This window comes from Numenius arquata, chromosome 1 (assembly GCF_964106895.1).
Source record: "Numenius arquata chromosome 1, bNumArq3.hap1.1, whole genome shotgun sequence".
Lineage (NCBI taxonomy): Eukaryota > Metazoa > Chordata > Aves > Charadriiformes > Scolopacidae > Numenius > Numenius arquata.
The window spans coordinates 128,970,093-128,991,780 of record NC_133576.1 but is presented as its reverse complement, the minus strand read 5'-3'; the positions used below and the strand labels follow the sequence as shown (position 1 = coordinate 128,991,780).

At 42.0% G+C, this 21,688-nt stretch overlaps 1 protein-coding gene across 1 annotated transcript in view; it reads right to left on the bottom strand.

The window, feature by feature from the left end:
- The window catches only part of MTMR2 (myotubularin related protein 2), a 66,003-nt gene that overhangs the window by 40,538 nt on the left and 3,777 nt on the right, over window positions 1-21,688 (bottom strand). Inside the window, exon 2 of the mRNA XM_074150965.1 lies at window positions 3,604-3,709. Within this exon, the coding sequence (XP_074007066.1) occupies window positions 3,604-3,709 (106 nt within the window). The remainder of the gene's footprint in view (window positions 1-3,603; window positions 3,710-21,688) is intronic.

Sequence of the window (21,688 nt, the reverse complement as noted above, 5' to 3'; positions counted from 1 at the left end):
ACCTTCATAAAGGTTATTATAAATACTTTGGAGAAAGACTTAGGAAAAATACTGCACACGCATTCAGTAGGAATCCCCAGTGGTTGTCTCATTTACCTCATTACACACATGCACGCACACACACAGAGTGTTAATTGCACTCCAAAAGAAAACTGCAGGCACAGGCTGCAAGAAATTATGTGGGTCCTTCCCCTGGTTTCCTCCTCCCAACGGACGCCTCCTATTCTTCTAAAAATTCCCCACAGAAAAAGAGGGTGCTAATTGTAGCTATCACAAAGTGTTTTTCCATCATCACAGAAATTTAATTCCTAAATTTGAGTCAATGCACACGCAGAGGCGGAGACCAAGTAGAGGTAGGAGTGATGATGGATCCACGTAGCAATTCATTCTATTAGGAAAAATTTAAATACGCATCAAGAGCATAATCCCATAATTGGCAGATCCACTTCGAAATCTTGAAAAGCTTATTTTCAGCCTCCTAAAGCTAACTGATGCAACACCTTCCTGTGAGAACAACATGTAGCCCAGACACTTGTCTCCCATACCACAGTTACCACAAAAAGCATTAGTTTCCACTTCAGGGCTTATTCTCTCACATTTTTCCAGGAACAGTGTGGGACTTCATTTTATCCTCAGAACTAACAAGGTGCTTAGCTCAAATCTCAGTACCTGTTAAGAGTTTGTTCTGTCTTGTGCCAATCAAAGCTGCACAAGATGCTCAGGCGTCTAAGGAAAGGGCTAGAACAGAGAACAGGCTCATGCCACTGTATCAGTTAATGGCACGACCTCATCCGCAATATCAAAGGCAAGGCCACATCTTAGAAAGGTCAAAGAAAACAGTAAGAACAATCAGGACCTTGAAAAATCTCTCACAGAACTGACTTTTAAAAAAAAACTTGCGGAACTGTCATATGACAGATGTTAATTTGGAGAAAACTGGACAAAGAATGATAGGCTCAGAGAAAGGACGTCTGTTCCCCTTGACTTAAGACCTCAAAGAAATCAGTGTTAGATGATCACCATTCATAATAAATCTTCCATTTAGGAGCTAGCAGTAGGCTTGAAGAGCAAGCCCAGGGAGCAAACAGTAATGCAGTAGCACCAACAGCGACGGATTTGAGGACAGGTTCTGGGACTGCAGTTGCCCTGGCAATACCAATGGAAGAGGCTGTCCGCAGGGAGAGGACAGATCTTCATCCCGCCTCCCAGACTTGTTCTCCAGCATCAAACACCCTCAGGAATGAAGAGTGAAACTGTTAATGCATTAATTCCTCTAGGAGAGATAAAGTGAACCTGTACTAGTGGAAGCCGCCCCTTTATCCCTATACCCTAAACCAGTAGGAACATGGGAATGCATTTTCTCTAGGTTTGCTTACCATTGGCAAGTGTAAAGGCAAGAACCAGCTCCATGCCTGCACACAGCTGCACCGCAGCCACTCGCACCGCCACCGCAAGAGCAAGCTTTAGGTGAAGCACAGCAGGCACATGCTGAATTCAGGCCCCACAGAGCTGATGCAACTTAAGAGAAAGCAGCATTTTGGCAGCAGAGGCATGCGCTCACACTTGGCCTACAGTGCCTTTATCTTAAAGAAGTAATTCTCTGCTTTACCATCTCTCCTTAAACGCTACTCTAAAATGAAAGGGGATCAGCATTTGTTCCAAGCGTGTCAGAAGTTTAGTTTGCTTAGAAATAAAATCCCCCCATCCCTGGAGGTGTTCAAGGCCAGGCTGGATGGGGCTTTACGCAACCTGGTCTAGAGGGAGGTGTCCCTGCCCATGGCAGGTGGGTTGGAACTCAATGATCTTTAAGGTCCTTTCTAACTCTAACCATTCTATGATTCTATGACAAAAAATAAAAAAGAAAAAAAAGAACAGGGCAGGCTGTGAAGAAATCACTCTGCAAATTACAGGAACTGTGGCAGAGCAAGTATGGGCTTCTAATGGCCCCAGCAACCAACACATACATCTTCTGCCTGAAAACTGTATCATGCAGGGAACATCCCTCTGTGGGCATTATTTTTGTTTGAGGTACAGTGGCCCCGTTGGATGGGGAGCCAGACAAATCCAAGAGAGCAAGAATCCCTACACAGACAGCTTACAGTTCACACAGGCAAGGTGACAAAAGGGGGAAGAGAGTCACAAGATGCAATCAGGGTAACAAGGATAACACGCTGAGCCAACTTAACCAGCCGGCAGGAAAGACAACATCGATTCTAGAAAAGGAATGTTGCTTTATTCTCTACTTGTAAACGTAACTCTCAAGTGTTGAAAAATTGAAAAGGCACTTGAGTAGTGCATCGGAGCAGGAAAAAGAAACCCACTAACACACAAACTTCAGTAAAAAAAATAAATAAAAAAATAAAAGTTTGTGTAACATTTATTTTTTTATAATATTACATGGACAGTTACAGTTGAAGCAGTATTTGCAATCTTAAGTATATTTATATCAATGAATCAGCCTAAAAACTGTGTTTTCTGTATGTTGGAGTAATTTAACACTCCAACTTCACGGGAAGATCTTCAAACCTATTACCCCTATTACATACTTCTTTATCCAGACGTGTTCTGAAGATTACTTTTTGTATCCATAGGTAAAATGTGTAAACTATCATTGGATTACACAAACTATTGATTCATTTTCAAATCTTATCTTAATATTGGGTAATAAACTGCCTTTAGAAATAACCATTCATGTTCTTGCCAAACAGGTGGACTTTCTGTTATTAATTATGGACTACTGATACAACACTCATGAGACAAAATATTATTATGGTTAATAATATATTATTATGGTTATAATATATTATCATGGTTGTCAAAGGAATTAGTGCTGCATTTAGAGGTTTTTATGCAACTTTTCTGTGTTTAGATTTTACAAAGATGCTCAACCACAGCTGAGAAATGCTAAAAGTCATTACTAGAATGTACCAGTATCAACAGTTTTATACTCAGGGATGTTTTTTTCAAGCAAGGGTATATCAGCAAACTTCTTGGTTTCATAAGAGGAACGTACAGTTCCTCTTCAAAACTCCTGTGACACTGAACTAGAACTTTGAATTCATAATTAACAAATCTAATAACAGACTTAAAAGAGCCCTGTTTGGACCTTTTTATGTCAGAGCAATTTATTGTGACAGAAGATTATTTTATCAGCTTGGAGATAACAATCTGTGAAAGGAGATACTTCCAAGGACTCAGTGTTTACAAACAAGATGGACTTTTCAAGAGAGAACATCTCATACATACACACAACAGGAGAAAAAAAGGATACACAACTGGCGGGTTGAGGATTTCATTTACTTAAAGCACTTAAAAGAAAAGTGAGTTCCTTTGAAAATTCATCTCCAAGTGTAGGTTGCAAAGTCAGCTTTTTGAAGATTAAACAACTTTATAAAGAAGGAAATAATATGGTAAAGATTAAACTTCAGTTTCTGTTTCACCTGTTTGACTTTGGGACCTTTCATGCTTCAACTACATAAAATTTGGCATTAACTGAAAGTCGAAAACATTTTACCATATCCAAACTCACAGGAGCAAGAAATGTCCTCTGAAGGAGGCCACATGAGATATATTTTTTTCTTTTTTAAGACAAAACATACATACCCTTAAGTCTGGAGAGAAGTTCTCTGCCGAGGTGGAGACCGAGTCAGACGATACAGCTGAAGCGGATTTGGTGTGAGCAGAATGGTCCGACTGAGAAGTGGAAGCGCTATAAAGAGAAACACCACAGCGTATCAAAACCGTGCTCAAGAAGGCTCAAAAGCTGACAAGTACGGCCACTCGCTTACAGTCGTATCAGGCATTTTTCACTATTTCCACCCTTTCCGTTCTCATTTATTCAGCCCTCAGCAGTGGTTTGAGAGAACCTGTTTTACTCGCCGTTGCCACGGATTGCCAAAGCTCACACAATCCATTACCAAATCCCAGCTCAGACTGAGACAACGTTATCACGATCACACACTTGATCAAATCCTGAATCACAGAAACTAAGGGCCTCCATTTCAGGCTTTCAGATGGGAGATATTAGTGCGCTGCAAGTGGATGAAAACAGACTCCTGAACGAATGCCAGCATAACTCCAACCGCAGCTTTACAATGGTGGAAGAAACTCAGAATAAAAACTCTTTCCATCACACATAACTTTCCTCCTTCAGGTGTGAGTACAACCCTCAGGAGAATTAAAGAGACTCTCTCAGCAGACCTCTCTGGTGAAACAAAGTTTGATTTGCTGAATAGCAAAGCAAAACAGTTATTTTATTTTTCTGTACTGTTTTTCTAGCACAGCTGTAAGCAATTAAGGTTATTTTATAGCATTTTTATGCTGCGACCTCTCCTAGAACCATAATTGCTTAAAATTAGCATTCAATAATAATGCTCTTAAAACCCTAGATGACTGTAAAGAAAGATCCTCTGTGGTACAACGTCACTCCCTGAAGCCACAGCACAGCAGCGAACGCTACCTGCGCCAACTAATCCCACACTCCTACCAACAACCCCAGAAAGGTTTTACCTGGGTATAAAGACACTCTTAAGGATCAGCTCTAGGGCTTGCAAGCCTAGCCTTGGCTGAAGCAGAATACCAGCAGCAGTATTAACGTTACTAGCTGTATTAATTAGACATGTGACAACCTAGAAAGAGCTATATCTGAGCTTCCAAAGGGCCTGGAGATCTGTTAATTATCTGAAAATTGTTTTGCTGCTGGTAAACAGCCACCAAAAGGCCAAAATGTTCCATTTTTATTTCTATTCTTCACAGTTTGGCAAAGTATTACACAGGCAGCGTTAGAAACATGAAGGACTACAGCAAAATTGGGCACTTGCCGGGAGTCAGTCCTTTGTCTCCAAGGATTAAAGAGTATTGGCAACTCTTTCATCCCAAGAAGTAGAAACTTAGAAATGGAACCTTTGGGAACAGTAAAAAACTATTTAAAATACATGATACTTATGTCAATTGAATAGCACAATTCCATTGAATGCATTTGTACACAGTTCAACAGCTAATCACTCAGCTTTCCAGCTTGCTCAGCTCTTGCAGTGTTGCCAGGTAAACTCACGTCATTTCAGATGGCCAGTGGCACTTGTGCACACAATGCTGCTCACACCACAACAGCCCCAGAATCTCCATCCCAGGCAGAAAATAATCTTACACTAAAATAACAAGAAATGAATCTGCAAAGGCTCCCGTTCTTATGAGCAAAGCGCCTCTCTAAGGCTGAATTTGTGTACAGTTTCACATTACAACCAAATTAAGTGTCCGCTACTGCTGAACGGGCTGCTCACGTTGCCCTCTCTTTGTCCTCTCGACCTGGGCTGCCCACCACTGCCATCTCCATTGCTCCGGGTGAGCGTCATGGGATGCACCATTCAATTTGCTGATCTGCTGGGACAGTAAACTATTAATAAACATGAAGAGAGTCTTCTGTTGGATAATAGGGCTGATTGGATTCACTACATGGCCATATAAATCATCAGATGCAGGGCACGGAGAGAGAAGGAATCTGTATCTGGAGAAGATGAGGAAGGCTGAGAGCACTTCTGCGCACAGCAGCCTGCAGGCATGCTAAATTAGGCTTAGCACTAAACCACATTTTTACATTACTTAAATGAGCTCAGACCCCTGGATGCGTTCCCTTGAACCTCCTTTCAGTCTGGTTTCTGCATGGCCAGCCTTCATCTTTCAAACATTCACAACTGTTTAATTAATTTGATTTTTAAAAGGGGAGGGGGGAGAAAAAAACCTAATCACATTTAATTTAATCGTTTCACAAAGCAGCAGCAGTTTACTGTGCAGCAAGCCATAAGATACTGTAGATGCCTTTGTCACCAGGTGACAACACTGACTCCCGTCCCTGGGTCCCCACCGTGCCTTCACCCACGCTGGCTCCAGCCGGGGGAGCCAGAGGCTCAGAGTAAGCCTCCAGAAGCCATGTCTTCTAGCTCCCTCCCCTTTCAGGGCCCAGAATTTTGTGTAGTTAAAGGCATTTTAAAGGTCAGCAACTCTTACAAGTTTACATTTAGCATAGGTGTAAATAACTAAGCAAGGGGCACACCGACAGCTAACCTGGCCCATGTGCACTGCACAGGACAGCTTACCCAGCCGCCACCACCATCGATAAATCACTGAGATCCGCAAACTATTAGTAGAAGCATTTGCATCAAGAATTTCACAACCTTTAGTCACAGAATAAGGAGCTGAAAAGGCTGGAAAAGTTTAATGGAGTGTGCTAGTCTCTCTGACAGGCTACACCCAAACAACTCCTGCGACCTGTCTGTCTAACCTGCTCTTTAACAGCTCCCAGGCAGGGAGAGCACTAACAAAAAGATCAAAATTTCACCATTTTTTCTGCTTACACAACTTGTCTGCCCTTGTACGTTCCCAGTGTCTACCTAATACATAAGCAGTGATTATCTAATCATTGGAGACCAAAGATTTTTATGAAATTGTTAATTAATTTCACTTTGGCAGGCTAAGGGGCAAACTGCTTTAAGCAGGGGGAAAGAAAAAAAAAAAAAAAAAAGAGAACCATAATCCACAGCACGACTGAGCTGTGAAAGTGTTTTGTGTTTGTTGATCACGCTTGGCTTCAAGTGGGTTTTAATGAAGGAAAGCATTTGCATTTTAGAAGTGGATTTTCAAAAGCTTCTCGCACCAGCATCCCTCCCTCTGCTCCTGCAGAAGCCACCGGTGAAGCCTCCCTCCAGCGACAGCAGCGCGAGCTTCTGGGAAGCGCCGCATGCACGTACAGCGAACAATGCCGCTTGGAGTATGCAATTCTGCACAGTATCCATAGATTGCATATGTTTGGCTCACTGCCTCTGTTCTCCTCATCCATCATTTATAGGGAGCGGAGATGGAACGAAGGAGCAGACAAGCGAAACACCGTTGGCTGGCGGCTCCCTTCTCTTATCGTCGTCAGGCAGTTACGTGGCTCCAGCTCCACTGCTTAGCAAACTAATTAACCTGATGTCCCTGCATGCACATGAGAAGTTTATTAGCTTCAGCGGTTTCGTCAATCACCAGCTCTCCTCTGCTGCCAATGCAAAAGGCAAGATCCTCAAACCACAGTTTCATATGCCTTTGGGTGGGGAAAGGGGGAGAGCATCCTGGGGCCAACACGTAAACTCGGAGTGAGGAGACCAGAACTCCCTCCATGCTTTGCCACCAGCCCTTCTGCATCATCCCCGGCAAATCATTGACTCTTGCTTCTGTCATGGCTTCTGCACATTACCCTCGCTTTTGGCAAGACAAAGTTAAAGGTGTCTGGCAGTGTGATAGGGAACTTCCTAATGTCAGTCTAAAATGCTGAGGACCCCACCTATATTCTAGGATGCTATATTCTCACCTGTGTTCCACCACTAAGACAACCCAGACCAAACCTGAGTGACGGCAAAGGCACGACAGTCAGGTCTGACTGCTGGGTTTGGGGGCACCTGGCAAACATCTGAGAACACAGATAGCTTTCGCCAGATTTCAGCAAGGGTTAAAAATCACCGGAGCTGTGCAGACACTGCTGGCTGAAGGTCTGGTTCAATACAACTTAATAAATGTGCAAAAATAATGATATTGTCTCTGAATCTCATTAAGGCTCTAGGAAACTATACGTACTCAGATTCACAAAACACTTGGAGCTCTTTCTACAGGAAGGAAAGTGAGGTGTTCCTGTGAGGAACCTGTGAAGACCAAGGACCTCCTGGAGCATTTCTCTTCCCATGCTTCAGGCCCAGGCAGCTCTGCACCGTCCCTGCCGATGGATGTCTCTGTCAAGTGCCAGAAGAGACCCCTACAACAGTTCAAAAGCACCTTCGGCGAAAGCACCTTACTCCAGTTACTGCCATCCCTGTTTCTCCTCTCCTTCCTTCCTCCCTCCCCAAACAGAAGCAGGAAACAGGTTTAGGATGCAATTAACACTGATATATGTCTTTCATCTCAGTAATTATTTTTATTACTTAAATGTATTTCTTACAGCCAGATTTTGAATGATAAATGAGTCCAAATGAGAGCTGTCGGCAAAATGGTCTTGGACAATATCTGCATGCTGTATTAACCCTTTGGCTATATGGAATACATACACGTAATTAATAAGAGAATTACAATGGAAAGCAAGCACAATGACTCAACCCCTGACAGAGTGCTCGTTGTTATTATTAGGACTATCCCACAACACATCACGGTTTTCAAACATAATTCAGACTCAGACAGATGCCCTTCGGTGATTCTTGTTCAGGCAATTGAAAGGTATTACTGCATCCGTAGCAGAACTGAAGGTATGCCAGTGTGCTTCACTTAGCCTGTCAACAGAGACCTAAAGAAGCTGCAAACAGAAGTGTCTGAGACATGCAAACTTTAACTCTGAAGGTGCAGGGGAAATGCTTTGGGGGAAAGCAGTGATTAAGTCTTAAGCCACTTCAAAAAAGCATCATTAAATGGCATCTGCCAAAGCCATCCAAGGCAATCGCTACGCTCAGACTCCTGCAATGTAAAAAACATGGTGCCTAAGAAAGCCAGGGAAAAGAAGCAAAAAACTGGTGTTTGCCCTTTGTTTTGCCAACTGTTACAGAAAGAGTTTGAATATAAAGTTCTTGCTTTCCTAGTGTAGAGAAGGAACAGATTTCCCTGGCAGGAGAAAGCACAAGTACAGCTTCTGAAGAGGGCAATTTGACCTCCTGACCGTGACACAGTGAATTCAGGTCAGGCACGGAGATGGCAAAGGAAGGTCAGAACCAAATCGTGAAACCCCGGAGCTTGAACCTGATACAGACAAATGCACAATTTATGCAGGACTGAGTTCTCCTCCCTGAATCCTTACCATTATTATAGGAAACTTAATACAATATTCTGTGTACCCCAAAAAGAGGATATTTTCCATCCCCATCCCAACCCCCCACAGGAAGGAAAATTCCTAGGAGATCCATATGAAGAGCTTTCTGTAAACATCAGGCCTAAGGATAACCACACCACACAACCTCTTCTCTTAGGCCATGTGATCCAAGAAGAAAGTCACGACAACCAGTTCCACTTATCACATAAAAGTTCACAACAGCTTCTGGCAAAACTGAAAGCAAAGGTCATGACATCATTATGAGGGATGATCCAGCTAAAGCATCCCGGCTTGTAACTGCTGAGAATGGTCGTTTTCAGGCAAGTGTCTCAGAGGTGTGCCTCCTTCTGTTCAGCAAGAACATCAAAAATATATACATACACACGTTCCCAAAGACAAGAAACAATCCTATGCAGAAGGGGACTGGATACGATGGGGAGACACTGGAACAGGTTGCCCAGAGCAGCTGTGGATGCCCCATCACTGGGAGTGTTCAAGACCAGGTTGGACGGGGCTTTGAGCAACCTGATCTAGTGAAAGATGTCCCTACCCACAGCAGAGGGGTTGGACTAATCATCTCTGAAGGTCCCTTCCAACCCAAACCACTCTCTGATTCTATGGGTAGCAACGTCCTGAGAAACTACTGTTAGTTTTTGAAGACACTTGTTCAGACTTTGAAAACTGAGGAAGTTTTAAAAACCTTTGTCTTGCTTCAGAATAAGATACTGGCTCAAAAAAAACCCCTACCCAAACCAGAACAAAAACACCCAGAGACAACAAAAAGGGGGGGGGGGGGGGGGGGAGGAAATCATGAAGTTCCAATTCCTAAAGTTCCTCTCCTAAATTCGTGACTGGGAACCTGCATGAGTTTAACACCCAGAACTCTGTGAAAAATTGATGGGACAGGAAAGAAACACACCCCTAGAAAATAGGCCATTTTTATTTATGGCAAATGCACAGGGTTTGAGGACACCTATTTTTTTTGTACCAACATCTTAAAATACTCACCTGGCTCACTCCTATAAATAACACAACCAAAATGCAGTCAGTGATGATAAAGTCAGCTCTCCAGCACCTTCTTTATGAATATTCCTTCCCTGCCAGTACAACAAGTAGCTGCTTCATTGCTTGCAGAGGTCTGCCAATTAGACGCTAATTGGCATGAGCTGCTCACACCATTTCTTCTGTATCAAACAATGTTTTGTTTCAATAGTCACTGAACTCACATGGAAAACAGGTGATAAAATGCACCACTGGGCAATACAGTTTCAGCCACAGAAGTCATAAATAAGAAAAACACTGCAGAGGGCAAATCTCCATTTCCTCTCTTCCTGTTTTTGTAAAAGTTTCTCATTATGTACATTCCTAAAAATTAATCAAGGTGAAAACTGCAAATTAATGATGACTAGTGGCAAATACAATTTAATTTGGAAGCTTCAGATGCCAAGAGAGCAGGATCCAAATTTACAGCAGGGCCATGAATAGGAGCACCTGCAGCACTTGGGCACTTCTCTTAAAAGTATGACACAGACTTATTGAGCACTCCCCGCTCGCTTCCCTAACTCAAGTTGACAACTCTCCCTCCTCAATACTTTCGACACTCCTGTTCCTTTCAGAGAAGGAAAAAGTAATACTGAAAAACATTCTGGGTCACATTGGAGCAGAGGGAGACAAACCAGTGCTTGTTCCCCATGAATGTAACTTTGTCCTAGCTAGTACTGGCTGAACTGGCCTGGGAAATCCAGCTGCTGCCCACATCAGGCTCTCCCATTTACAGCAGCTCTCTGTGGCTCTGTGCTAAGGCTAAGTGCTCCCCATAGTCCTTATCTGTGCGTATATAAATATACATATATATATACTTAAGGGTACTCAGAAGTCCCTCATATGCCCCTCTTCAGGCAAGCACTTGAAAGCATGGTTGGTGTCTGACAGAATCACATGGGGTTGGAAGGGACCTCTGGAGATCATCTAGTCCAACCCCCTGCCAAAGCAGGTCCACCTAGAGCAGGTTGCACAGGAACATACCCAGGTGGGTTTTGAATGTCTCCAGAGAAGGAGACTCCACCACCTCTCTGGCCAGCCTGTTCCAGTGCTCTGCCACCCTCAAAGGAAAGAAGTTCCTCCTCATGTTTAGGTAGAACTTCTTACATTCAAGTTTGTGTCCATTTCCTCTTGTCCTGTCACTGGGCACCACTGAAAAAAGACTGGCCCCATCCTCTTGACACCCACCCTTTAAGTATTTATAAGCACTGATCAGATCCCCCCCCCAGTCTTCTCTTCTCTAGACTAAAAAAACCCAAGTCCCTCAGCCACTCCTCATAAGAGAGATGCTCCAGGCCTCTAATCATCTTTGTAAGGGAGCAGACAGAACTGGAATCTTGCAGCAGGAGCTGGGCGCTCTGTACTGGCTTCTGCTCTGCCACGGGGCTGCAACAGGCTCTTGCCGCTGTAAATGAAATTTTAGTGTCTTAACACCATCTCTCCCAGAACAGGAATCCCAGTGCCTAGCACAGTGCATTCCCACAACAACAGGCAACCCCTCTCCCGAAGAGCTTACATGGATAGACAAAGGAGTAGTATCTTCAGCAAAACAGAAAATCAAACCAGGCTTATTCTACCCAGACAACAAGTACCAAAGGAAACTACCTAGAGCATCCCTGAGATGTACCCTTACCCCCTCCCAATACCCGTACCCTCTTTTCAGGCACACACAGGACAGACAATTGCTACATTTCAGAAGTACATGAAACTTACAATTTTTCTAAACATTTAAAGATGCCTCTTTAACCTCTGCTTGACCTGTAACAATCTCAAATGGAAAAAAAAGCTATAAACAAACATGCTTTTGAAGGAAAGAAAAGCACCAACTGCCAGGCTTCCTCTGGCATTTGGGGGAGGCACACAGTTATACAATATAATAATGTACCCTCTCCATTCAAAAGGGCTGGCAATGTCAGAGCTTAACATCTTAAAAAGAAGCCATTTCAGCAAACAAATCATTGTGCATGTGTGTGACAGACCTAAAATAGCCCCCCCATGCCACTTGCCTGAATGAAAAAGATTCACTTCTGTTGCCAAGCAAAGCTGGGTCTCAGTCCGACTTCAATGTTCCAAGGGAAGAAAATGTCATTTTTTAAAAGTTGATCCCTCTAAGTAGCATCCTGAACTGAATATATAGTACATGTTTTCCCATGAGCCATAAAGAAAATGTCCTATATTTTGACCGTGAACAAGCTTTTCTAGGAATGCAAATTTTGCTCTCAATGGTTACACAATGGACTACAGTGTCACAAGTACCATTTGTGCTCCATTAGTCATTCTTTTATTATTTTTTTAAACAGAAATTCACAAAAGGCCTACAGTGTGTATAGAGCACTTGCTAAACAATAGGCTGATTGTTTAAAATATTTGCAAGATTCCAAGAATAGAAAGCCAACACCCAAAGACAAACCAATATGCAGCACGTAATTAATAATAGCAAGCAACCCACAGTATCATGCTTTCATGAGTCAAACAATCCAGAAGGTAAAAAACAGGAAGAACAGGAGCTATCAGAGGGCTGAACCAATATCCTCTGATCAGCACGTGGAAGACAACTACAGAATGATCTGTATTCATGAGGGCAACAAAAGGGGAGTTCGGTTTCTAACGAGCTCCAGGCGGACATGAAATGGTGCTCATCTACAAGGAAGAAAACAGAAGAAAAAAAAAAAAACCACTTATTTTTCAAGAAGTTGTTAGACTTTTGCTGGGAACTGACATTTTACCTCTGTTTCACCAACTAAATTTCAGCCCATATCTACAGAGTCCAAAATTAGTTACTACCTCCTGAAAGCAGGCTGATAATCCAGCACTTTGGTCTGATTCCAGTTCCTAATGGAAATGTTTGGCTTGCAAAATCCACCACTAGCACAAGCGCCTTTGCTTGCAGCACTAGGAATTCAGGCAGCAAGCAAACCACCTCCTTCAGGTGAGACACGATGGAAAGGCAGCCCAGTTGTTCTGGCTCCCTAGTGCTTGGGAGAAAGGTCTGACAGACCTCCCAGAGACAACATGCATGTCTGGATCTATGATCCAGAGCTTTGGGGTTTCCAACCACCAGGACAGACCCTTAGAACTGAAAATAAATTAAGACTACAAGGTGAAGAGGGGTTCAAAACACAACCCTGCTTGTCGGCAACACAATGTTGCCTGCTAGAACAGAGCTCCCACCCACTCATCTCTCTGCCTTTCTACACCTTACGTTATTGCTATGCTTTTGGGGATTATTTGGAGTTGTTCAGAAGGAGCTGGAGCCTTTGTTTTCAAATATAAGATGCTGTGGCAGGCAGGACCGAACTAACAGTGAAGAAGATTCCCTGAAGAAAATAGTATTTCTAGGTCAAAAAAACATGGCTGAAGAAGAGAAGTTCCAGCACCTCAGGCTGCACAGTGACAGAAAGCCATTAGGGAGTCCACTTAGCCATTAGACGTCCACTGACCGGACATCTGGCAAGTGATCTCTCAGGGCTGTGAGGAATCAACTCATTCCTGACTTGCAGGTTTCTCCCCCAAATCGCCCAGGCAGCAGCCTGGGCACACCACAGCCAAGGGGCTCTCCATGTAGCATGACCACCTCTAGCAAAAAGGCAACTCAAGAATCCAAATCCAAGTGTTTCCTGGTGCTACAAGACCACACATGTCTGTTAACCCTACCTGTAACAAGAAACTGATTCCAGGGCTCGGGACATTTTGCGGCAGAGAATTTTGCACCCAGAGACCTGGGTGGTGCTACTGTCTCCTATATCAGAGTAACCTCAGATCTACCACCGCACCCCACAGGAGAAAGGGCTGACATCTGTCTCCATAGGTACTGTGAATGCAGACAAAAGTCATTACAGAAATTCTGCATATAGTTCAAAACCACTCTTGCCGTTTACCAGTATTTATATTTACCATACAAACTTCCACCCCTTCCTTTAAAATACACTAAGCCAGAGAAAAACGTACAAGTAAAAAATTATCAGGATTTTGATGCAAATTCAGACAGTCCCATGAAAATTTCCAATAACTCCAGAGTCTAAGAGCAAGGTCAAGCAGAAAAAATAGAAACTAACACAGGATCTTTTGCTGCTTGTTAATTTTTTTGTGATTTTTTTTTAAAGCCTATTAACTTTATCATGGAAAAAAAAAGAAATAATACCTACATAAGTAAGTACTCACCTTAGGACAGAAAGGAGAACTGGATGAAAAGACAGATATAACTTCGCTTTTAGTATTTGTGTTCTGGCAGTGCCTTATTTTCTAGATACATGCTGAGACCCAGCTATGTATAGTTTAACCAAATGTATACTTCCCACAGTTCATGTGCTGTCTCAATTTTTCTTTAGATTCCTACCTATTTCTCTATTTAAAAAACACCTTAGTTAGAACGTAACACGTATTGTTAAATGTTCTGATTTTATTTCAGACACACACCACACAACCCACTCACCCCAATAAACCAAACACCCACAGGAATTAAAAATACCAGCAATTTACTCATCAATTACATTAGTTGTTCCATACTGGGAATAATCAAAAAGGAGGAGGAAAGAATATATAGATACAAGACTCTCCAGGTTGGCTGTATCACCTAGCAAAACTGACGTGGTGTAACACCTTGATATCCTTTCACAGACACCATCTACGCAGCTGCATGCTCTGCCAGACTCAGCTCAAAAAAGGATTGGGAACAACTATACTCTGTTGGCAGCCCAGCCCCTGCAAGAAATCGCTCCCAAGCAGAGTCTCAAGGCTAAAGTCAAGTCTTCAATAATTTGGGGGCTTTATTTCCAGAAATTCAAGTTAAGGCAACACAGGACGTTTTCAGAAACACTGAGCACCTGTATCTTGTCACAACTCCCAGAGAGCCCAGCATCTCTGAAGATTGTGGTCCATCGAAGTCCCCAGGTTACGCACTCATACCTGGGACCAGGTTTCCCCATAAACTCAGTCCCAATGATTGTCTAAATACAAAGCCCAGTTTCCAAAGTGCTCAGCAGCCATTGACTTCTATATGTCCCAGATTGGCCAAAGGGCTCTGCACACCCATTCACTGCACTGCCCAGTTGTAGGATACATGTGTGAAAACACAGGTCTTTCAAATTTTTTTCACCTTACAAGAAAATGAGGCACACAAAGTTCGCAAGCTCATCTGAAGATTTTCTGTACATCAGTTCTCATGCATCTGAAATGAGGGTAAATCTTCTAAGATCACTCACAGCCACCTCCTCTTGCCACTTCTGCTTCCTCAAGAACAAATCAGTGTATGTGGAAAAAAAAGTAATTCAAAGTGGAGTAGGATCAATAAGGTCTGGATGGTTCAGGTCCTGATGGTAGATACCACTGGTATCTATGTTCCCATTTAGTCAACAGAAATCCAGGCAATGGAGCCTGGACAACAATTCAGCTCTCCCAGAGTGGACACTTATCTTTGTTCAGTTGAATTACTTGTAGAGTGTATTGACTCTACTGAGGGTAGGGAAGTTTAAGATATCTAATTCACATGGAGATATGGCAATCTGAACTAGATCCTGCCATGGTTTCCAGAAGATCAGTGTGGTAGAGAAGTTTGTATTATTTTTTGTCTTCAACTGAACACAGCTTTTTGCAGTCACTGGAGAAATATTAAGAAAGAAGGAAATGCAAAACCAAAGATATAGAATATTTCTCCAACCTTAAGAAAGCCTCATCAAAGAGAATCTGCAAATATTTGTAACATCTTTCTCATCTAGGTATTCCCTTAAGTTGAAAAAGGAACAAGCTTTTTTATAATGGAAAAATTGACACAGCCTCCCTTCCCATCTCCATCTTTCTTTAAATGCAAAACTTGTCATAAGTTACTACTTTCAGTCCTCTGCGAAACACAGTTAAAGTTATCTTAATGTTACAAAAACTATCAGTGGACAAACTAGACAGATATACACATGTACATGAAGAAACAGGCTTAAGAGACCAGACTACAAATCTCTGCTTTCCCCTCAGTTGCCAAGAGATTTAGTTAATACGCAAAACAAGAGCAATAACATGAATTAGGAAATAGCTCCTTCCTTGTTTTGGAGTGGAGAACAACCCAAACTCAACACACTTTTTGCCCCTACCACAACGACTGGGAGGGAGTGCTGCGTAGGTGATCATATCTGAATTACTCACTGTAGGCTCTCCTTACAGTCACTGGGGAAAAAAAAGAGATGACTCACTCTTCCCCATTGTCCACAAAAAGAAACCCATAGACAGAAGAGGTCTGTATCAGTTCAGTGAGATGAGACAAATCTCATCCAGGATGCCTGTACTTTTCTTTATGCAAGGTGGAAGCAGAAAGCAGAAGGTGGAATATAGAATCAGAATATGTTTTAGCAAAAAAAGATGAAAGATGTCTCTCCATGTCCTGGAGGCAGCAGTGATCAGCAGCAGCTGTACCCCAGCAGACGGTAACAAGGGAAGGGCCAAGACTAATCTGCTGGCACAAGTCCTGAACACATCCACAAACAGTACCACCACATTCTTCTCACACCACAGCGTTTAATGACCATACTGGTAACATGCTGCTTCACCTCTGAGGAAAAAGGCTTGGGAACCCCTCCCTCATGAGGTGTGGAGTTTCATTTTCAGTGTAGAAGTGAGATGTCCACTCTTAGACTGAAGGACACAGCCTGAATTTTCAAGAACAGCCTACTCCAAAAGTCAACTTGGGTAAAACGCAACCAGAAGATCCGTCTGAGGCTAAACCACGACAATCCCACATCTTTCATTTCTTTATCAGAAGTGTTCTACTTATGATTGAGATGTTGATCAGTTTTGATTTGTTAAAGGTAACCCATCTGCTGGTTAAACTAACCTCTACTCTGATGACTGATTTTGACAGTCATCCTTCAGCAGATCATCTCTGGTACTACAGATTTCAGTGACCTGCCCCTACCTTCAGCCTCTGCTCTCCACAGCAGCCAGATAGCCCTGTAATCTTCCATCTGCAACCAACTCATTCACAGGCTCCAGCCCATTCATGGGCAGATTTAGCTGAAATAGTTGATGAGACTAGTCCTACTACCTGTCTGTGCCACCCTTCTCTTTGAGAAGACCACAAGTGCTATCACTGAAATCAACGATAGGATTTATTAACACAGCAATAAAAATAGCAAGAATGCTTTATTTTCACTAATTCAGACATTAGTGCTTTTTGTGCCGGGCGGGGGGGGGAGGAAAGGCAAAACAACCAAACACTCTGCTCACCAAACACCAAGCAATGATCAGTTGTATACTCACTCCACCAGTTAAATTTTGCTCAAAAAAATATAGTTGGGTTAACTTTTAGCCCTGTCATTCTGTACTGCCATTACTCTTCATAGCCCATAAACTTTGTAGTGAACTTCAAGGCCTCAGGACCAAGGTTTTTTACTCTTGCTTTGCTTCAACTTTTCTTGGCCTGCCTGCAGCTTTGTTTTACTTGGTTTAGTTGTGACTGCAATTTCTGTAATTGGCCAGGTGTATCTACTTTGGTTTATTTTTGTTTGTGTATGACACAACCATAGTTTTGCACAAATAGCAGTAACAAGCAGTTATTCTATATACAATGAGATATTTACTACTAACATAGTTACTTTGTATAGAAAAATACAACAGCCTGGTAAAACAGCAGTGGCCTGGAGAAGCGGAGACCAAGGATGTAGCACAGGGGAGTACAGGCAGAGGATGAGAAGAGCTGGGGCACAGGCTTGGCACTGAAGACCATGGCTATAAACAACTCACCAACGTTCAGTTAAAGAAATGTAGACCTGGAGCTGGACAAAACTGGGTTTAGGGGTAACAAAGAGAGCAAATCTAACACCCATAAAAGCAAAAATCAGATGTGATGTGGAACTGCAGACCAATGAAGAAAGAGATAGGTGTGAAGTTATTTTACCAAACATACTAAAATGATCCCAGGTGGATCCTACAGTAAAGAAAGAAGAAACTGTCAACACAAACCTCATACTTCTCCCAGCAAAGGACTCCAGATGCTGACAACTTATTTTAACCCCCATCATCACCAGGATAAAACCAGCAACCTGGAAGAATAAAACCTCTGGGACCCAGATTAGAAGGGGAGGGGTGAGCATAAAACCAGGAAGAGGGGGAGAAACGAAGATCCGTGTAGATGACAGTTTTAACTGCATTATCACTCTTTTTTTTTTTTTGTAATAATTGCATCTTAAGTAATAATGATTAGACTTTCGAAATTTCAGTTACACTAACAATAAATTCTTTGCCATATAAAGATGTGCTTTTTGTCCGTGAACAAGATTTTGAGTGTAATACTTTGTACAAGCACGTAGTCTCTTTACATCACAGTAAATAAATCCAGATAAAAATGTTGCTTTATTCTAACCAGGTGTTGCTCATCTTCTCAGAACAAAGCCCCATAAACTTGTGTTTTTCTAACTAGTTCAGCAGAAATACGATCACATACCCACACCTGACGCAGATCAAATTTGAACCATTGGGTGATCTAACATTAATGATTCTGGAGCCAGAGCCAAAAGACTACAGAAAGGCCAGATCTGCAAAGCGGGAACATTTGTGCAGAGGTAACAAAATGACTAGAACATCACCTTGAAGGGGTTATGAACTAGAAAACTGCTAATGCTTTTCCTTCATCAAATATATCAGGGCTTAGAAAGCAATGGAAAAGAACTCATGGAGCAGAGAGGCAAGGAAAAGAGCTACCTTGAAATCACTGGAAAATTACTGAGTGAGAACATTGTCTGGCAAAAGAAACTACAGATGGTAGAAAAAGGAAAAACAAATATTTGAAAAGTTCCACTGATTTTTTGTTGTTGTCTTTCCCTGAATTTTTCTTCAATTAGCTTCCAGTTACTGGGGCTATAAAAGAGACAGATGTTTTTTAGTTAAAAATTAAGATGGGGGGAATTACTGTGACAGCGTCTCCCTTGTATTCTCACTTCCTTGGGTTATCCGAAACACCTCTACAAACCAAGCACTTCAATACCTTCCTCTAACCCTCGTCTTCATGGTGGAATGGGCTTCCCATGGACAAATAACAAGACCACTTTTTTCATGTCCCATTTTACAACTACACCTTGTATATAACACCTTATCAGAGTGATCTCTGGAAGGTTTCTGATGCATTTCTAGTGTAGGGTTGCTGTTTTTTTCCTCAACTAAGCTTTCTGGTAATGTAAGCCCTTTCGTGTATGGATCAGGTCTCTTTTTACACTACCTGATACCCTCAGCACTGAAAAAACAGCAACAGTAAAGCAGATTATTGGGAAAAGATTCAGGAAAAAGCAGCTGTGGACTATTGATTCTGCTGAGCCATTCAAGAGCTGCCATGACCTTTCCAAATGCAGTTCTTGCCTTTGTACATGAACTGTAAAAGAATTAGTGAAGGAAGGGAGACAATAAAACATCAGAAATAGGTAACAAAACATGTTCAAGACAGGTGTTAACCTATAACTGAAGTCATAGCAGGAGTACAATCACATATCAGATTGGAACTGTGTAATTTGACATTGTCAGGTCATCCTCAACCTTAAAATTCAGGTTCTGTAGTTGTGTCTCTGTTGTAAATAGCCTGTAGTTAAGGAACTATGTGTACGACTCAAAACTGTCTAGCAAACAGACTGTTAGTCAACATAACATTACCATCTCTCTTCAGAAAAGGCAGTGCTTGATGGGACCCAAGAGAGTCGTGTTCTGAGCCTAGCTTTACTCCTCACCAGCTGTCAGATCTTGCCTCATCTCTCCACAGCAGTTTTTCATCTCATCCTTAGACTTTCTCACTCTTCACCCAGTCTCTCAGCAAGGAGTCACAGCACTTGACTACACATCCAAGAGCTTAGTAAAATTACCTGCCAGACATTAGTAAAAATAGAGTAGTCCTGGCTTCGGCACATTTAAATAGTTGGTCCCTGGCTCGTCAATGCAGAAATCATCGTCTTCTGTATCTGTGTAGCAACTAAAACCGTGGCACCCCAATTTCCTGTGAGGCTTTTAAACAGCAATATAACATTAATTACAATATAAGAAACAGGTGTCAATTGTATTTTGTGTTCTCCAATGGAAAATATACTTAAAAACTAAACACATACACTTTTATTGAATGTTCAGAACCTGGACAAAGAGATCTCTGTGTGCCTGACAGAGGAAAACTTCTAAGACCGAAGGTCTCACACTCCAAGAGAAGTATGAATGGTTTCTGCTGAATGCAGCATGCCAAAGATTGCTACTAAAAACAATTCCTGAGTTCTTCAAAGGTAAGTTTCTCTTCACAAGTGCACTGCGTAAATTAAAAGCTCTAAAGCCTTTTTGACTGAATGTTATTGTCATTATTTTCTGCCCCAAATCCTCAGACTCTAATAAAAGATTCTCCTCACTTTGCAAACATATATGCAGGCAAAAGTGTTCTTTATCTTCACAATATACAGTACACACAAAAAACTATCTCGGAATGGACTTCAGTTGCAAATAAGTGTTATAAATTATCACTCATGTATTAAAATTAATGATAATGAGCCCGTCTGGAGTTGCAAATTGGTTCTAGGCACAGTGTTAAGTTTCTCAGATGCAAAAAACAGTTCATTATCAACACTCAGCCAGCAACGTACTTGTCTTTAACGGTAACAACTCTTGAGAAATCCTGCTTCACACATATAAAAAAATCAAATGCAAGAAGTGCTCTCAAAGCCCATGAGGAAAATGACAGCTACTCATATTTCATCGAACACCAGAACTGGCTAAAATCTTCCCTTTCAAACTCTAACTTCAATGACTCATCACAAAACAACTCAATCAGCAAATCTCACACATCTGGTAGCAATGTGGTGCTAGCGAGCCCTCCTCAGCCAACAGCTTACAGACCCAACTCCTTCCAGTATCACTCTCGCCCGTGGGGAAAGAATTCCTTCAACGTAACCTTAAATCAGACCAGGTATTGACATGACCTTATTTGAGACGAAGGGGGGAGTTCATACCTCATGGAACTATTGCTTCAACAGACCTTGCTGCACTGATTTACACAGAGTTTATGTTTTCAGAGTTATCCCTGCAAACATAAAGACAAGGAGCATGATTATTCTCATATGCTTCAGTAAAAGTGCAAGGCATAGGATCCACTATGCCTGCAGACCTCTGTAGATGATAACCACCAGCAGAGAGGTGGTAACAAGCAACCCGAAAGTGGTAACATCAAACATTGCTACAGTCATGCTGGCAGGAAACATCTGTCTGCTGCCTTATCTCTGTCTCTCATTTTATACTGAGGTTGAAATATCACTGACATCTCCTACAGCAGTTTTGTTACAGTACAATCACTTCCACACTTTTGCACAGACAACGCAAATTTACCTTCAGCAGATCTAACAGAAAGCCTCTTAGATATCTTACTGGACTGTTGTTCAGACTGGACTGCAATATGCTTTTTCAGATAACATCTCAGAGGAATACAAAGAGATATATGTTCATTCAGAAACTACAGCACATAATCACACAGACTGCATGAACAAAATGCCTAATTGCCTTTAGTGAAAAGTAAATATCTGAAGTTTGACATCACCTTTTTCCTGAAGTCATGTGTTCTGCTAAAGTCATACATGGCTCTATCTGGCTTTCCTTTCACAAAAGGAAAGATTACGATAGAATTTTGCTGGCTGTTACTTTGAATTCTAAAGGTCAGAGGGTCCATATGCAACTTCAAATTTAAAAAAAAAAAAAACAACAACAACACAACCACCCACAACTCTACCTATAAATTCATTTTAAGAGTGGTCTTTGAAGAACTCTTGATTAACTAGCACAGCTGAAATGTGTTTATCACTCACTCACTCAGGACCCCCAAGCTATTTTTTATATATA